Source organism: Sprattus sprattus, assembly GCF_963457725.1.
Source record: "Sprattus sprattus genome assembly, chromosome: 19".
Classification (NCBI taxonomy): Eukaryota; Metazoa; Chordata; class Actinopteri; order Clupeiformes; family Clupeidae; genus Sprattus; species Sprattus sprattus.
This window is the reverse complement of record NC_137917.1, coordinates 12913871-12930602: the sequence shown is the minus strand read 5'-3', so window position 1 is coordinate 12930602 and position 16732 is coordinate 12913871. Positions and strand designations below refer to the sequence as shown.

The 16732-nt window shown below is 41.2% G+C and overlaps 1 protein-coding gene across 1 annotated transcript in view; it reads right to left on the bottom strand.

The window, feature by feature from the left end:
- cep162 (centrosomal protein 162) overlaps positions 1-16732 on the bottom strand; it is a gene marked incomplete at both ends in the record, with an annotated part of 52038 nt that overhangs the window by 17454 nt on the left and 17852 nt on the right. Inside the window, 6 exons of the mRNA XM_080858013.1 lie at positions 3628-3754; positions 3957-4062; positions 4311-4423; positions 7260-7397; positions 9806-10030; positions 14243-14415. Of these exons, the coding sequence (XP_080714139.1) occupies positions 3628-3754; positions 3957-4062; positions 4311-4423; positions 7260-7397; positions 9806-10030; positions 14243-14415 (882 nt within the window). The remainder of the gene's footprint in view (positions 1-3627; positions 3755-3956; positions 4063-4310; positions 4424-7259; positions 7398-9805; positions 10031-14242; positions 14416-16732) is intronic.

Sequence of the window (16732 nt, the reverse complement as noted above, 5' to 3'; positions counted from 1 at the left end):
ACTCACCCTTTCTGTCTCTCTCTGTCTTACAATCCCCCCCCCCCCCCCCCCCACACAGTTGGGCTGTCATTTTTTATTTGGAATTCAATCATTCGGTTGAATGAGGGGGAAAATAAATTCAAGCTATAATGGTCTGTTTGAATGGCAAGCCACTGCTTTGTTATTTCGCATTCTGAATAACCTTGTATTTTTAGGTGAAGCGTTCTCTATTTTGAAATACAGTTTCTCTTGATCAATGAATTGTTAAAGAGTAGATGTTGAATAAAGCTGTATATATAATAGATGTATATATACAGTCATGGACAAAAATATTTGTAAAAAAAAAAATATACAGTACTGTGCAAAAGTTTTAGGCAGGTGTGAAAAAATGCTATGAACTAAGAATGCTTTGAAAAATGTAAACAATAAATGTTTATTTTTGTATCCATTTACATGGTAAGACTGAGCACAGCAACAAGACACAACGTAGTTATACTGCATCAGCAGGGTCTCTCCCAGACAAAGATTTCAAAGCAGACAGGGGTTTCAAAATGTGCAGTTCCAGCTCTTTTGAAGAAGACGTTGAGGATCGTAGACGCAGTGTTCAGCCAAGGAAACTTAATGCAGCTGATGAAAAACACATCAAGCTTATTTACCTTCGAAATCGGAAGATTTCAAGCAGTGGCATCAGCTCAGAACTGGCAGAAACCAGTGGTACCCAGGTACAGACATTTACTGTCCGGGGAAGTCTGGCCAGAAGTGGTCTTCATGGAAGAGTTGCAGCCAAAAAGCTCTACCCCGACAAGGAAACAAGGCCAAGTGACTGAACTAAGCACGTAAACATAGAAACTAGGGTGCAGAAACATGGCAGAAGGTGCTCTGGACTGATGAGTCAAAATTAGAAATATTTGGCTGTAGAAGAAGGCAGTTTGTTCGCTGGAGGCTGGAGAGAGGTACAATAATGAGAGTCTGCAGGCAACAGTGAAGCATGGTAGAGGTTCCTTTCCAGTTTGGGGCTGCATTTCTGCAAGTGGAGTTGGAGATTTGGTCAGGATGAATGGTGTCCTCAATGCTGAGAAATACAGGCAGATACTAATCCATCATGCAATACCATCAGGGAGGCGTATGATTGGCACCAAATGTATTCTGCAGCAGGAACATAACCCCAAACATACAGCCAATGTCATTAACAACTATCTTCAGCTTAAAGAAGAACAGAAAGTCCTGCAAGTGATGGTATGACCCCCACAGAGCCCTAATCTCTACATCATCGAGTTTGTCTGGGTTTACATGAAGAGACAGAAGAATTTTAGGAAGCCTACATCCACAGAAGATCTGTGGTTAGTTCTCTAAGATGTTTGGAACAATTTACCAGCCGTGTTCCTTCAAAAACTGCGCAAGTGTATCTGGAAGAATTGATGCTATTTTGAAGGCAAAGGGTGGTCACACCAAATATTGATTTAATTTAGAATTTTCTTCTGTTCCTTCACTGCATTTTGTTAATTTATGAAGAATTGATGAAAATAAACTGTTAACACTTCCATTTTTGAAAGCATTCTTAGTTTACAGCATTTTTTCACACCTGCCTAAAACTTTTGCACAGTACTGTATATATATATATATATACTTTTGTCAGATAATGCAACACTTCTCCCAGAAGATTGTTGCAATTACAAATGCTTTGGTATTCACATGTTCAATTCTATTGTTTGCATGGGAACAAGACAAAACATCTATGGAAAAAAGCCAAATCTGACTTGATTCCGTACAAAACTAAAAAATTATCGTCACCCTCTACTTAATATTTAGTAGCACATCCTTTGGAAAAAAATAACTGAAATCAATCGTTTCCTGTAACCATGAATGGCGTCTTAGAACTCTTTACTGGAATTTTGGACCACTCACTTTTGCAAACTTCTCCAACTCTCTCACATTTGAAGGGTGCCTTCTCCCAACTGCTGTTTTGAGATCATGCCACAAGTGTGTTATGGGATAAAGATCTGGACTCATCTCGGCCACTTAAGAACTCTCCAGTGCTTTGTTTTAACCATTTCTGGCTGCTTTTTGAAGTGTGCTATGGGTCATTGTCCTGCTGGAAGACCCATGTCCTCTGACGGAGACCCAGCTTTCTGACACTGGGCCCTACACTGCGCCCAAAAATTATTTTGTAATCCTCAGATTTCTTGATGCCATGCACACAGTCAAGGCATTGGGTTCCAGAAGCAGCAAAGCAACACCAAAACATCGGTCCACCTCCACCATGTTTGACTGTAGGGACCGTGTTCTTATCTTTGAAGGCCTCATTACCTATTCTGTAAACTACTTTACCAAAAAGCTCTTCTTTGGTTTCATCTGTCCACAGGACAATCTCTCCCACAATGATTTTGGCTTCCCCAGGAAAGTTTTGGCAAACTGCAGTATGGCTTTTTTATGTCTCTGTGTCAGCAGTGGGGACCTCCTGGGTCTCCTACCAAAGCATCCCATTTCATTCCAATTGCGACAGATAGTGCGAGCTGACACTGTTGTTCCCTGTGTCTGCAGGGCAGCTTGAATTTGTTTTGAAGTTGTTCTAGGTTTTTTATCCACCATTCGGACAATCCTATGTTGCATTCTGTCATCAATTTTTCTCTTCCTTCCAAATTCAGGGGGGTTAGTGACAATGCCTTGGGCTGTCAACTTCTTGATGACACTGCACAGTGGACACAGGAACATTAAAATCTCCGGAGATGGACTCTTAGACTTGAGATTGTCCATGCTTTTCTACAATTTTGGTTCTCAAATCCTCAGACAATTCTTTGCTCTTCTTTCTTTTCTCCATGCTCAGTGTGGTATACACAGACCAACAACACAAAGGTTGAGTCAACTTTGCTCCATTTTAACTGGTTGCAATTGTGATTTTTATATAACCATTATCTGTGACTTGCCACAGGTGAGTTTAAATACAAATTAAAGAAGCAATACATGCTTGAAATACAATTGTTTCTTACAATTTTAGTCCACTTTTTGAGATTTGTGTGGAATCATGTTAGATTTGGCTTTTCTTCTCTGCTTTTTTGTGTCGTTCCAATGCAAACAATAGAAATGAACGTGAATACTGAAGCCTTTGTAATTGCAACAATTTTCTGGGAGAATTGGTAGATTCTCTGACAGAAGTGCAGGGGTGGCAATATTTTTGTCCATGACTGTATATATATATATACAGAGAGATATGTATAGATATAGACCCTAAACACATATCAAATGGGCAAACCTGGTTTAAACATGACATGTTGTCATAGCAACATTTAACTCTCAACCACCTGCCACATGTGGGTTGCACTTCAATTAATTGAAACGATTGATGTGTTGTTCCAATCTCGTTCAAACTTGACTTTTTGAAACACGTGACACACAGAGGCCATTGGTGCATCCATTATACACTATGTTAATGTAAAACCTATTTTTAAAATGAAGACAAAATCCCCCCCCCCTTTCTCTCTCCAGCGCTCTTTCAGTGCATCTCTGTACTTCACAGAAACACACAGTCACACACACAGTCACTCACACACACAGTCACACACACACACACACACACACACACACACACACACACACACACACACACACACACACACACACACACACACACACACACACACTCCTTCTCACCTGAAGTGTGTAGAGTCTGTATCTTGGCCAGGTCTCTGTCCTTTTTCATCATATCCAGGTCAAGCTGCAACGCTTGCTTGTCCTGCCTCAGTCTGCGAGCCTCCTCTTGCAGCCTGGCTTCTGCCCTCTACACGCACGCACACACAGATACACACACATTAAAACTTAATCACCTCTATTAAGATGCATTCCACATTGTTTATTCTTTCATCCTTCCAGAAAGCACCTTGCACAGACACCAGTGAGGTTAGTCACAGTGCAGACTGAATCCCCAAGCCACCGGATTCAAACAAACATGTCAGACAAATCTCCTACACAGTTCCACCCACCTCTAGTCCTTTGACCTGTGCCAGCAGGTCTGCAACATTGTAGCCCTGTTCACATGTGCCTACAACTCCCACAGTTCTTTGTTCGCTGCTCCTGTTCATCTTATCCCTTTCAAAACAGCACAAACAGGGTGTTACAATGCATCATAGCGCAAAAAAGGGCAAAACCATGAACTGAAGCAGAATGACTTTAAACAACTTGTATTGTTCTGTAGGAGTAGGAGATGTGACTTATATACCCTTGATATGTGCTTATGAAATTGAACAATGTGAGCATTGTCTTTGTCATTGTCAAATATGAGTGAGAGTGAGTGTGTGAGACAGATAGACAGACACACACACACACACTCATCTTACTTAGTTATGGCGAGCTCATGGAGGAGTCTCTGGTTCTCTGTGAACATGGCCTCCTCGTTGCGTTTATTCTGAGCCTGAAGAGCCTTCACCTGCAGATAAAGCTTCTCATTTTCCTGAGTGACACGCACAGACACATACACACACACACACAAACAAACACAAACACATTAACCTGACAAGCAAAATGAACTAATCTTTTTACTTTCTGGCCCACATGGAAATTAACAATGCCTAGATTGTTCATTATTCTGTGAATGGGAAGATCTGTTCACAGAATCAGCTGCAGGAATGTTGGTCTGTATTCTTTTCAGCTCAGGAGTCGCCACAAGCCTCTGCTTAGGTGACCCAGACACCCTATAATTTCCATAACATTAAACAACATGCAAGGCCCACTGGCATAAGACCTGTGAGGCACAGACATCTTATTCCCAGTTAAATTAAATAATTTCATGGTAATATGCTGTATTGACATCATGTGGGAATAGGAGCCAGTGTTGTAAATCCAGCAAAGTTTGTCCGTTAATCTATCCCCTGGGTAGTAACAAGAAAATTGCGCCGTGTGATTGTGCCACAGCATTAGAGGACGGATGAGAAGCTCTTGTCACATGTACTATAACTTGGCCTTCACACTGAATCAGAAAAGACAAATGAGACGTCAGTCTTTCACTTGCCATGTGTCATAAACAAGCATGGGCAAAGCGCTCAGCACACTGTTCTATCTCCTTAAGATACATGCAGATCCACACATATAACATTATCATGTGTGCGGTTTTTGGGGAAATTATTTTCTGTATTTTTAAAATGCAACTATACTGAACACAATTCTATTTTGATACAAAGACTTTAGCTATACATTCTTAGTTTCCACTAATCCAACTTAATCACACAAATGAAAACATTGACACTAACCTACTCCCCTGGGCATCACAGCTTACGACAAAATGACACAAACCATTTATAATTCATGTCAAACACAGCAGACACGCCTGTTTTATTAGCATGCCTGTTCTCTGTCTCTACAGCAGGTGAAACAGGTGTATCGTTGATTGGCTGGGCTATAAGAGCCCTAATCAGTCAGCAGACGGGAGATCTTTGGATTCCTGGCAGTTGGTTATCGTTGGTCGTCTGATAGTGATAGGATTGTGGATACTCGTTGAATTTTAGATCGTTGTCGTCGCTTGTTTTATATTAGCCTTGAACTGACTGTACATTACATTTTTGGTTTGTATTCACAACACTGACATCCACCACACATTTGCTAAAATTATTATATAACTATAACCTTGTAACTAATAATACATACCTTATTATTATATTATTATTACAAATTCTGCTTGGTCTCACCTTTATGTTTCATGCATTTGAGCAGTGCACGTAACAGTAGTCTTTCTCAAACTGAACACCTCTATTCACACTCTGTTTGAAACACAAATGTCAACCAAGGAACTGCACCGGATTCCAGTTGAGAACTTTGTCATATTTTCAAAAGTGTGTTCCACAACAGGTACGAAAGCAATCCAGTCTATTTCAGAGGAAGTAAACCACTAATAATGGTGTATAATTATTTTGATGGTTCATCCAAATTACTGAAAATTGTTTCCGTTGGTTAAGAGATGGAAATGTCAGATGAGACAAAAACATTAAAAGCAGTAGTCCAAAAACCTGAATAAACACAAAAATAATTCCTTTTACTAACTAGGATGTATTCCATATTTTAGTTAGGCTATTTATAGTTTCTCCATCTCATCTGCTGCGACAAACAACTGTAAAGGCACTGCTGGCAGGCTTTAGTGGCAGAATCTACAGCAGTAGTGACACAAACACAAAGTCAACACCCTCACAGCTTCAAGGTTGCTTTGCTAAGGCAGTTTCATTGTATTGATGAAAACACCCCTTATTGTATTCAACAGAAGCACAGAAGGCAGTTAAGGTTCACCTTTATACCATCGCTTGTATTCATTACTGTGGATGGGCAGAGAGGAGGACTGATCAGTTCACCCGTCTGTTCTGGGCAAGATCCCTGAAGCATACATCTAATACACGCCGGTCACCATTTTCATCTCGCTCTCGCTCTCTGTAAACCCTGCTTCACATGTGTCCCTTAGAGAATTAAAGGCCATTTACAGAGAATGGGATGCCTAGAGCTATTTACTCGCACGGTGTGGGATGTGGGAGAGAGAGAAAACCAATAGACAGAAAGACAGAGAGACTGACAGAGAAAACTCAAGATAAAAAAAAACGAGAAAAGAAAGAGAGGCAAGAAAGAAGGTACCAAAGAAGGGAAGTCATTAGCTTGCTGCTTGCAGCACGTGGCCAAGCATGTGCAGCTCCATCAGAGCAGCTCAGAGGGAGAACCAAAGATAAGCCTGCCCCTCATGCGCCCCACCGATACCACACACACACACACACACACACACACACTACCTCTCTCTCTCTCTCTCTCTCTCTCTCTTTTTCTAACCCTCCATCGTTTCTTTCTCATTCTCACTTGTTTATTACACCTTACCCTCGGATCGATGGTGTGTTTTTGCATTGCCAATCAAATTGACAGTTTTGGCTACTCTGAGAAAAATGCATTATTCCTTTGCCTTGGGGAAATGGCAAAGACTTGCTGAATTCCAAACCCTATGATCAACCCTCATCTTTCATGAAGTAGTTTAAAATGGGGTTGTTCAGTCTTTTTCAATAAAACAAACTGGCTTCCCTGTGGATGCCCTTCCTATCTCTGCCTGCAACCAACACACACACACACACACACACACACACACACACACACACACACACACACACACAGGGCTTGTTTTTTTTTTTTTTTTTGAGTTGGACTGGTGAAGGCTGAAAAGTGGCACTAGTGTGCCCGCTCACCTGGCGTGGCGCTAGTGTGCCCGCTCACCTGGCGTGGCGCTAGTGTGCCCGCTCACCTGGCGTGGCGCTAGTGTGCCCACTCACCTGATGGTAGCCCTGCAGCAGCGTCTCCTGCTCCCTCACTTCCTTCTCCAGGTGACGAAGCTTCTCCTCCGACAACAAGTCACCGGCCTGGCCTGGACTCTGCACTCCTTTCTGACCCTCATCCTCTACTTGTCGAAGCTAGCGAGAGCAGGAAAGAGGGAGGCAAAGGGACAGAGGGAGAAATAGAGAGAGAGAGAGAGATATGGTTAAAAAGGAAAGTTTGAAAAAAGGATTAAAAGAATGAGAAAACAGTCTAGGGCTTACTTCCTGTTTTCCATTCCAGCCACAACACTGCACAGGATCATCTACACTATTGATAGTTCACATTGATTTCACCCTCTGATGAATGCAAAGAGGTAAATGTATTCAACAGTGTTAAAGCACTTAAGATCTGTTCCCGGAGTGGAGCTCTGAGAGGTCATGCTGACAAAATAAATTCAATTATCTGCTATTGGAACATCATCTTCTGAGAGCTCATACTCAACAGGACAACAACTCGCTGATCCAAACAAAAACAACCACTGATGTCTGATGTACTCAGACATAATGAATAATCAAATGAACAACCCGACAACGGAATACATTAGCAAACATTGCCGACGTAACACGCTTCTGTTAAAGGTCACAAGCTTCCTGACTCCCAGATTGTATAAACTCTAACTCTGTGAGTAAACACAGCTAATCTTATGCCCTACATGAAATACTGTTGTTGTTGAAGCGAGACAGAAAGAAAGAGAGAAAAAGTATGTGTGTGTGTGTGTGTGTGTGTGTGTTTGTGTGAGTGAAACCCATCAGTATGGTGGAAGTCTCTCTCTTCCTCATCAAAGTGAGAACCAAAACACAGCCAGCAGAAACAGCCTATTAGGCTGGGACAGCAGCGCCTTCCGTGCACAACAGTAATGGGTTTGTGTGGTGCCGGAGTGGGAGCTAAACGGCAGGCAGGCTTGTTTTGCTGGGGAGAGCAGACTGAGCCTATAGTTCAACCACTCTACTAATGACTCTAGAGGACTAGCGGGGGACAACACACCGTCTGTCAGTCAGCCAGCCCTGAAACACTGGCTAGACCAGACCGCAGCCCACATTAATTGACATGGTCTTGTATTGAGGAATAGGATGCATCTATAATGCAGAATTGACAGGCTGACTGCATGTCATACTCATACATGGCAGCTAACAAAAGAAACAAGAATCTGAATGGATTTTAATCTGAAATTATTGAATTCCTGGTGTAGCATCATTACTGTTGTGTAGAGATAAAGAGAGAGAGTGGACAAAATTGTTGGTACCCTTCCATTAAAGAAAGAAAAACCCACAATGGTCACTGATAAAACTTGAAACTAACAAGCTCCAGTTTGTCTCATCTGTCCAAAGGACATTGTCCCATTTTGGCAAATTCCAGCCATTTGCTTTTAACAGTGGTGTCCTCCTCGGTTGATCTTGGCTCAAACAGCAACGTATGGTGTGATCTGACACTGATGTACCTTCACCTTGGAGTACACCTCTAATCTCTTGTTCTGGCCTCGACCATTTGTATTATCCGTCTCTTCAATTGGTCATCAATTTTCCTCTTGCAGACACGTCCAGGGATGTTGGCTACAGTCCCCTGGATCTTAAACTTCTGAATAATATGTGCAACTGTAGTCACAGGAATATCAAGCTGCTTGGAGATGGTCTTATAGCCTTTACCTTTAACATGCTTGTCTATAATTTTCTTTCTAATCTCCTGAGACAACTCTGTCCTTAGCTTTCTGTGGTCCATGTTCATTGTGGTACACACCATGATACCAAACACCACAGTGACTTTAAATAGGCAGATTGACAGATTAAAAGTTTGAAGGCACTTGTAATGCTAATTAGAGGACACATCTTAGTTTAACATGTCCCTATTGTCACATTATTTTCAATCTTTTTAAGGAATACCATCATTTTTGTCCAGGCCAGTTTAATTAGTTAGTTTTTTTTTACATTATTCTGTTGAACCACAATTCAAAAGCAATGTCTGATTTTCATTAGTTAATTTTCAGTAGGTTTTTATTTATAATTACTTCTGTCAGTTTCAAGTTATTTCAGTGACCATTGTGGCTTTTCTTCCTTTAACGAAAGGGTACTTACAATGTGTCCATGTCTGTATGTTATGGAAGTATACATGCATGTACCTGTAGGGGTTAGAAAACAAATCTATTCCTCGATTTGTCTCGATTCTCTCTACAACGATTCTGTCTCGATTCAGAAAAGTTCATAATCGATTTTTTTAATAAACATTTTTTTTTAATTAAATATTATTATAATAATAAAAAAAAAAAAAAGCTGCATCGATTATTGCATTGTTCATAGAAAGCCATAATTGTGACAAAGAAAAGCTTTTTCTCTAATATAAAAATCGAGATGCATCGTTTTATAGGTTTAGAATTGATAATCCGTTTAGAATCGAATCGTTGACCTCTGAATCGGAATCTAATCATGACGTGCCAAGAGATTCCCACCCCTTTGTACGTGTACATGTGTGTGAGAGTGTCTATACACATATGTGTGTTAGTGTATCTCACTTTGCTGTGCAGCAGGTAGTTCTCCTGTTTGAGGGTGCTGATGTGGCGGCTGTGCTCCTCCTGGAGTTGCTGCTCCCTCAGGTCTAGCGCCCTCTCCCTCTGGGCCAGCTCCAGCCTCAGGTGCTCCAGGGCACTCCTATCCGCCGATGGGGGCACCAAGGGGGGGGCCTCCAACCCCCCAGCACCAGCTCTACCTCCATCCCCATCTGCGGCCTCCTCTGGGGGCTACACCCACCCAAAAGATGATTCAAGAGATGATGAAGATGAGTGTGAGTGATGGAGTTAGTTCATTTTTTAAATATTTTTAACAGACTTTTGTAAGCAAACTTAAAGACATCCAGCATTTTCAATTATTGGAGACACGCCAGGATCAACACTACTACAGAGCTCTGGAACGTTCTGCAATTAACACCACTAGTGCAGTGCCCGTAGGAATTATGCATTCTGTAGTGTTAGCAGACATAGGTGTAGCTGTTGGGTAGTGTAATAGCAAGACATATTTGCAATCCACATAGGTACAGGTTACACTGAAGTATTATTGTGATGCATGTTTCCTTTTCATTAAGAAATGTTTTAATGTTGTATAGCCTTTTTGAATATATACCAACAAATAAAGTTTGAGATTATGTAGTGGATGCAGTTGAATATAGATGTCAAAGTTGCAGTCTAAACTTTAAACTAAATGTCATAAAGAAAGAAATTATTTAAAATGAAGTTATGGTTGAAATAGGATCACTTCTTTATTGTAAGGGTAAGTGTAGGGTAAGAATGGTCATGCAGTTGGACTCAAATGTAGGTTAATTTTATTGAATGTATGTACTGTACTGTACTGTATGACTTCGATGATGCTAGCTTTGACAGCCCACTCTCAGACAGATTGTAATCTAATTATGTCCTTACAATGGGAACACAGTTTAAATACTCTGACTGGAGATGGCGTTACTATCCCCCACCCGAATTCAGTGCAGGACTGGGAGGATAACATGACGACGTGGGCTCAAAATAACTTACAGCGAGATTTGCGCGTATTTCGTGGACTCCATAGCAACAGATGGGAAAGCAATGGACAATCTGAAAGCCTCCGAGGCTTATCAATATAAGCTACCATTTGTAGCGGTGTATACTCAAACGATAACCCATAGTGCCTAACGCAAACGATAAAATAGAAATATCTCGCGAACTATGAATTCAGAGAGAGAGTTGTATAGAGTATAATTCATGCGTTTTGCCCTATGCCATATACAAGTGCTGTAATCACAGTTACATTTCAACCATGCTTATGAAATGAGTTTGCCAAGTTGTAAGTCAAATAAGTGCAGAGATGTACTGTAAAAATACGCTATACTAATAAACAATATGAATATTTTGATGGATTACTATTCCCTCTCTGTTAGATGACTGTACAACTCTAGATATTACTTTGAAACTTAATATAAAGAAGCTTAAAAATAAACGAATAGATAAAATCAATCACTGTCTTAAGATTACCTGAGCAAAAGTCTGTATCTGTTCACCAAGAACAATTTGATTGCGGACCTCCTTATCGTATCCAACGCTATTCTGAACTTTGAGTGAAGGCAGGATAGTTTTAATACCGCTTGCTACGCGTATATTGTTTGATTGTGACGTCATTTTGGTGCACAATCGGTCAGGGACTTGCTACGGGAAACGATAACCCATTAGTGCCTACGGGAAACGGTAAAATACAAATATCTCGCGAACTATGAATTCAAAAATCTTCAAAATCAAGGATGCACAGGTTCATGACATGCGTAAGCTACATGCGAAATCTCATAACTAACGTAACTACCGTCAGGGAGATACGCCCTAGACAGACTGACTGACAGACACACAGATATTCCTGGATTTATAGATAGAACACCATTCCAGCAGCCCCCTTTCCCGTTAACTTGTGTGTGTCATCTGTTGTAACCAAACAAGCCCATGAATCCACACAGAGACTTAACACTAAAAGGTCTATATCCCTCGTCCGGGATATTTTTATTTTTTTGTCAAAAAAAATGTTAAGCTCCGCGAGTTTTCGTCTTAGAGACATAAAAAGAACAACCACGGAAACATTGAACCCTTTTCTTTTATAATATATACAGTTCAAAATGTTTAAATAAATAAGCACTTTGTCAGGGGAATAGAACTGATGTGTTGCACTTTCTGGTATCTGAGTGGGGTTTCTGCTGCTAAGGACCCACCCATTAGCAAATGACAGCTATTCATATGATAAGGGGATGGTGATTCAGTGATCTCCATTGGGTCATGGTGTGGCAAGATTATCTCCGGGGGTAGTGGGCCACAAAGACATTCTAGGGCGATTAGGATATGGCCTTTGTCTTTGCGAGAGGTGTCACAGGTTTGTTCACACCAACTCATCAATATGCATATGTAGGGGCACAGATTTAGGAATGGCACAGGACACTCTGAAATTATAAATATGTGGTAGTGAAACAAGACATACTTTCTGAATGCTAAACTAACATGTGTTTAGCCAACACCTATGTTTACAAGGCTCAGAAATAAAAAGTCTTGTGAATAAATCTTTACAATGTGTTTTTGTACAAAGTCTGAGCACCTCTGAAACAAGGTTTTTCCAAGGGTATGTTTACGTTTGATTTAAATTAAACTTTTTTTTACTACATTCCTTTTACTTACATGATATTATTGCTGAGGTCTTCTAGAATAGAATCATATATTCCATTTGTGCATCAATGTTTTTAGTTAAGCAAAATGTACAAAAACATCAAGGCATGTCAGACAATTTAGAAAAGTCTAAAAGGCCTTGGACCTTAGAGTGTTAATTTGACTTCTGCCAAGTGTCATTGCTTAAGCTGAGTGTCCATTGCTTCATTTACAGTGGCAGGAGAGAAGGACTTGTCTACCTCTGACGATGTGCTGAAGGAGTTAGTGACTTAGTGAAGATGGAGAAAAGAGCCTTGTCCTTTGCATTAGCACCGGTACTGAAAACAGGTGTGAATGTCATCCCTATTAAGAGTTAAGAGTTAAGAGTTTTTGTTTCCCAGGGGATAAACTTCCCCACCATTGATTTCTTGGGCTTGGATACAGAGATACCATGACTATTGCCATGACTGACAAGAGCATGACAGGCTTTACGTCAGTGGATCCTCTCTCAACCTCAGCATTTCAGCTACTCCCTCTGCCAAGCTATGGCCACACTCCACACTCTACCGGGGCTCAACAGTAATGTTCTTTTTTGCTTTCCAACAGGACTGAAGCCATTGCTCCTGTTTACGTTAGACTTATCGCTGAAGGTCACCCAACTCAAGAAAACAATGCCACTTTTTATTTTTATTTTTACAGTCCTACCACATATCCTACCACAGCTGCTCTATCTAAAGCTGAATAGTTTTTCCAGCCTTCAGGTGGCACAAGGACAAGAACAAAAAATCTGTCAGAGACATCTTGTGCATCCTGATAAGTCAAGGTATTCTTGGCTGCAGCTGCAAATTGGTCTCCATTGTTACACAGAAGTGCTGCAATAAAAGCTGGTACATTCATGTTGAGAGAAAACTGCATAAATATCAAGACCTAAAAAACTAAAATGCTGTACGGCTGCTTGCCAGCTGCTTCCTATCTGTCTGCTGTCAGAGAGAGCTTTCCGGGGATTCAGGGTAATTCACATGCTCTCGCCCAGATGAGCACCCTGCAGCCAGGCTTGGGATGCTTTTCTAATGTGCACCATTCAGGGGAAGCACAGGGCTCAGGGGAGATTGAGTTATAGCTTGCCATGAAGGTGCTGTTATGATAGTAGGCTTCAAAAACAAACATGAACGTCAATCAAGGAAAGCATGGAAATGAAATGTGCTTGAGTTTGTATTTTCTGTGATGTGGCTTTGAATTGATGAAGGATTAGTAAGGGCATGGGCCGTTACTGATAAGGACTGGCGAGGATAACTTTTTACTCATGTGATAAGACTACTTGGAGACCATCAAAAGCTTTCATTACATTCTATGTTACACAGGTGATAAACTGTTGCCATAAGAAAGGCAAAAAGGTTTTGCAATATCTGGAGGGTTAGAGGTCCCAGCTGTAAATGATTGGGTGGGGGGGGACAGACCGCAGATTTGACAAATTCCATTACCTTTCACTATGATTGCATGGCTGATGTCAGCGCCTGTGATCAGCTGCTGAGCAGTAAATCTCATTTTGCACTAAGTGAGGGTGTCCGTGTCCGTGTGCGTGTGCGTATATGTGTCTCATAGAATACTTCCTGATTATCAACTCTCTAAATAACAAACTTCCATTCAAACACACACACATACAGGACACAGACAGAGAAAAAAAAATGTTAAGGGGAAAAGGAAATGTAACAATGGAGGCATTGTGTCACTATTACTGTCAATCAGTGTGTACACTGCGTTAGTATGAACCCTGACCTGTGAGAGTGACATGTGACCTGTGGGTACCTTAGAGAGGGCTGGGGTGCCGGTGTGGGCTGTCTCCATGTCCAGGTTTTTACGAGGGATGCTGCTGCTGATGCTGCTGCTAGCCTCCACCTGCTGCTGGAGGAACGCTGCAAACGACTGAACCGACGCCACCAGCTCGCTGCTTAAACGCAACCTGGGCTCAGAGTTTGCTACTGCCACACACACACACACACACACACACACACAAAGAGAAAGTGAGAGAGAAAGAACGAAAAACATACACATACAATAGTACATTAGTCAGTGCTGAACCCACAGGACTTATGGTCATGTCTTGAAGCTGAATGAGAAATTAAAGGAACATGCATGCACTTTAGGGCTGTCAACGAATATTCGAAATTCAAAAAATTCGAAATTCAAATATATATTCGAATAGATGTTTAAAACAGTAGTTTATAAAAAAAAAAAAACCACAACAGCGGCAGCAGCGGACTGTCTGCTTTGCGGGAGGGCGCGTGCCTGAGGTCAGGAACAGGCCACAGGAGTCACACTGTAAGTCTGGTTACAGGAGTCACACTGTAAGTCTGGCCTCACTGCTGACAGTTGACTTGCGTGAAAGATGGCAGAAGGTGCAGAACCCAGCTTGACCGCAGCAGAAAAAGTAATATCAACCCCCAAAAATCTAAAAAGTGATGTCTGGAAACATTTCAGATTTTGGTCAGTTGATATGAAACTTGTTGAGCATACAACTAAAGTAGTGTGTAAGCTATGTAAACTAGAGTTAGCTTACCATTCAACGACAAGCAACTTGAGGCTACATCTCCAGAATGTGCACCCAAGAGAATATGGCATAAAATGTGGAACTTCAGCGAAACAGCCACGTCTGGTTACGTATTTTGCGCCGTCCGCCACAAGTTCAATGTCTGCGGCACGACAGAAGGCCTGCACGCAAAAATGTATTTCGTTCGTATGCAAGGACATGAGGCCGATCAGTGTGGTGGATGGGATAGGCTTCAGGGAGTTCTGTAAAGCACTGGAACCGAGGTACCGTATCCCTAGCCTTGGAACAGTCACAAATAGAATTGTAGAATTGTTTAACAGCACCTCAGACAAAATAAAGAAACCAATCAAAGACAAAGACGTGGCTCTTACCAGGGACGGGTGGACATCCCTAGGGACAGCATCCTATGTAACAGCAACGGCCCATTGGATAAGTGATGTTTGGGAAATGCATAACAATGTGGTAAGAACAAAAGAGCTTAAGGCAAGCCACACTGAAGAGAATGTAGGGGAATGCATTCAAGAGATTTTGGACGTTTTTGAGATACAAAGTGGATCTGTGCAACCTTGCCATCACAACGGACAATGCCACTAATTACGTGAATGCAGTGGAGAGACATCTTCAAACGGTAAATATACCATGTGTGGCGCACACAATTAACTTGGCTGTGCATAAAGGGCTCGAGGTCAGAGCCCTTGAAACCCCGTTAGTAGGCCGAAAGTGGCGGCCTCACATTTCAGCAAATCATCCGGCGACAAATACCTCTTCGAGCAGAAACAACAACTTTTAGGATTGAAAAAGGAAAAGCTGATCAACGACTGTCTAACGCAATGGAACAGCACATTTAAAATGATCTGCCGTGCATCAGAGCAGCAAGCAGCTGTGTCTGCTGTCATCTTGGAGAAAAAACTGTCAAGAATGGAGCTGACCACAAGCGAATGGTCCCTAATGGAAAAGGTGAGCATAGTGTATGAAATATGTACCGTAATAGGCTGAACAAATGCAAAACTGTCCTATTTTTTTTTTTTTAAATAGTTAGAATGATGGCCCTAATGTATGTACTGTGTGTGAATATTATTAATACGATGGATAAATGCAAACCTGTCACTCTAATATCAACGCATATTGTAGTGGCACTCTGATTCTGAGTCTTCACAATTTTGAGTTCAGTCTAAGAAACTACTAATTGACACGCGAGTGAGACAAGTAAAACTTCAATAAAAAATGTTTACTAGAAAACATAGAGGTACAAGTTCACACGGTCAAAAAACGATGTCGCTTCCAATACCTCTGAGCTCAAATCGAAACTAAAAGTTCCATACGCAGGTATTAAACTGACGTAACGTCATCTTATTGGAAGCTTACATTCTGTTATTCTAAGTTATTCAGCTTTTAAATACAATACTAAATTATATATTTGAACCTAAACATTCTTTCAAATTCTAATGAAATTAGTTATCTTCAGATACCCTTTTTAATCTTTTTTAACTAAATTGTTATAATCGGATGAAATCATGAATTTGGCTCTAACACATATTATATTTACTTATTTATTGCAGGTGCACGAGGTCCTTAAACCCTTTAAAGTGGCAACAGAAGCACTTTCAACTGACAAATATCCAACCGCGTCGGCTGTACTGCCTTTAAAATATGTTCTGCTCGCTCAACTGAACAAGCGAACGCCAGGCGAACCAGAACCACCTGCATTGTCCAAGATGAAGACAAAGATCTGGAGAAGCGGTATAGCG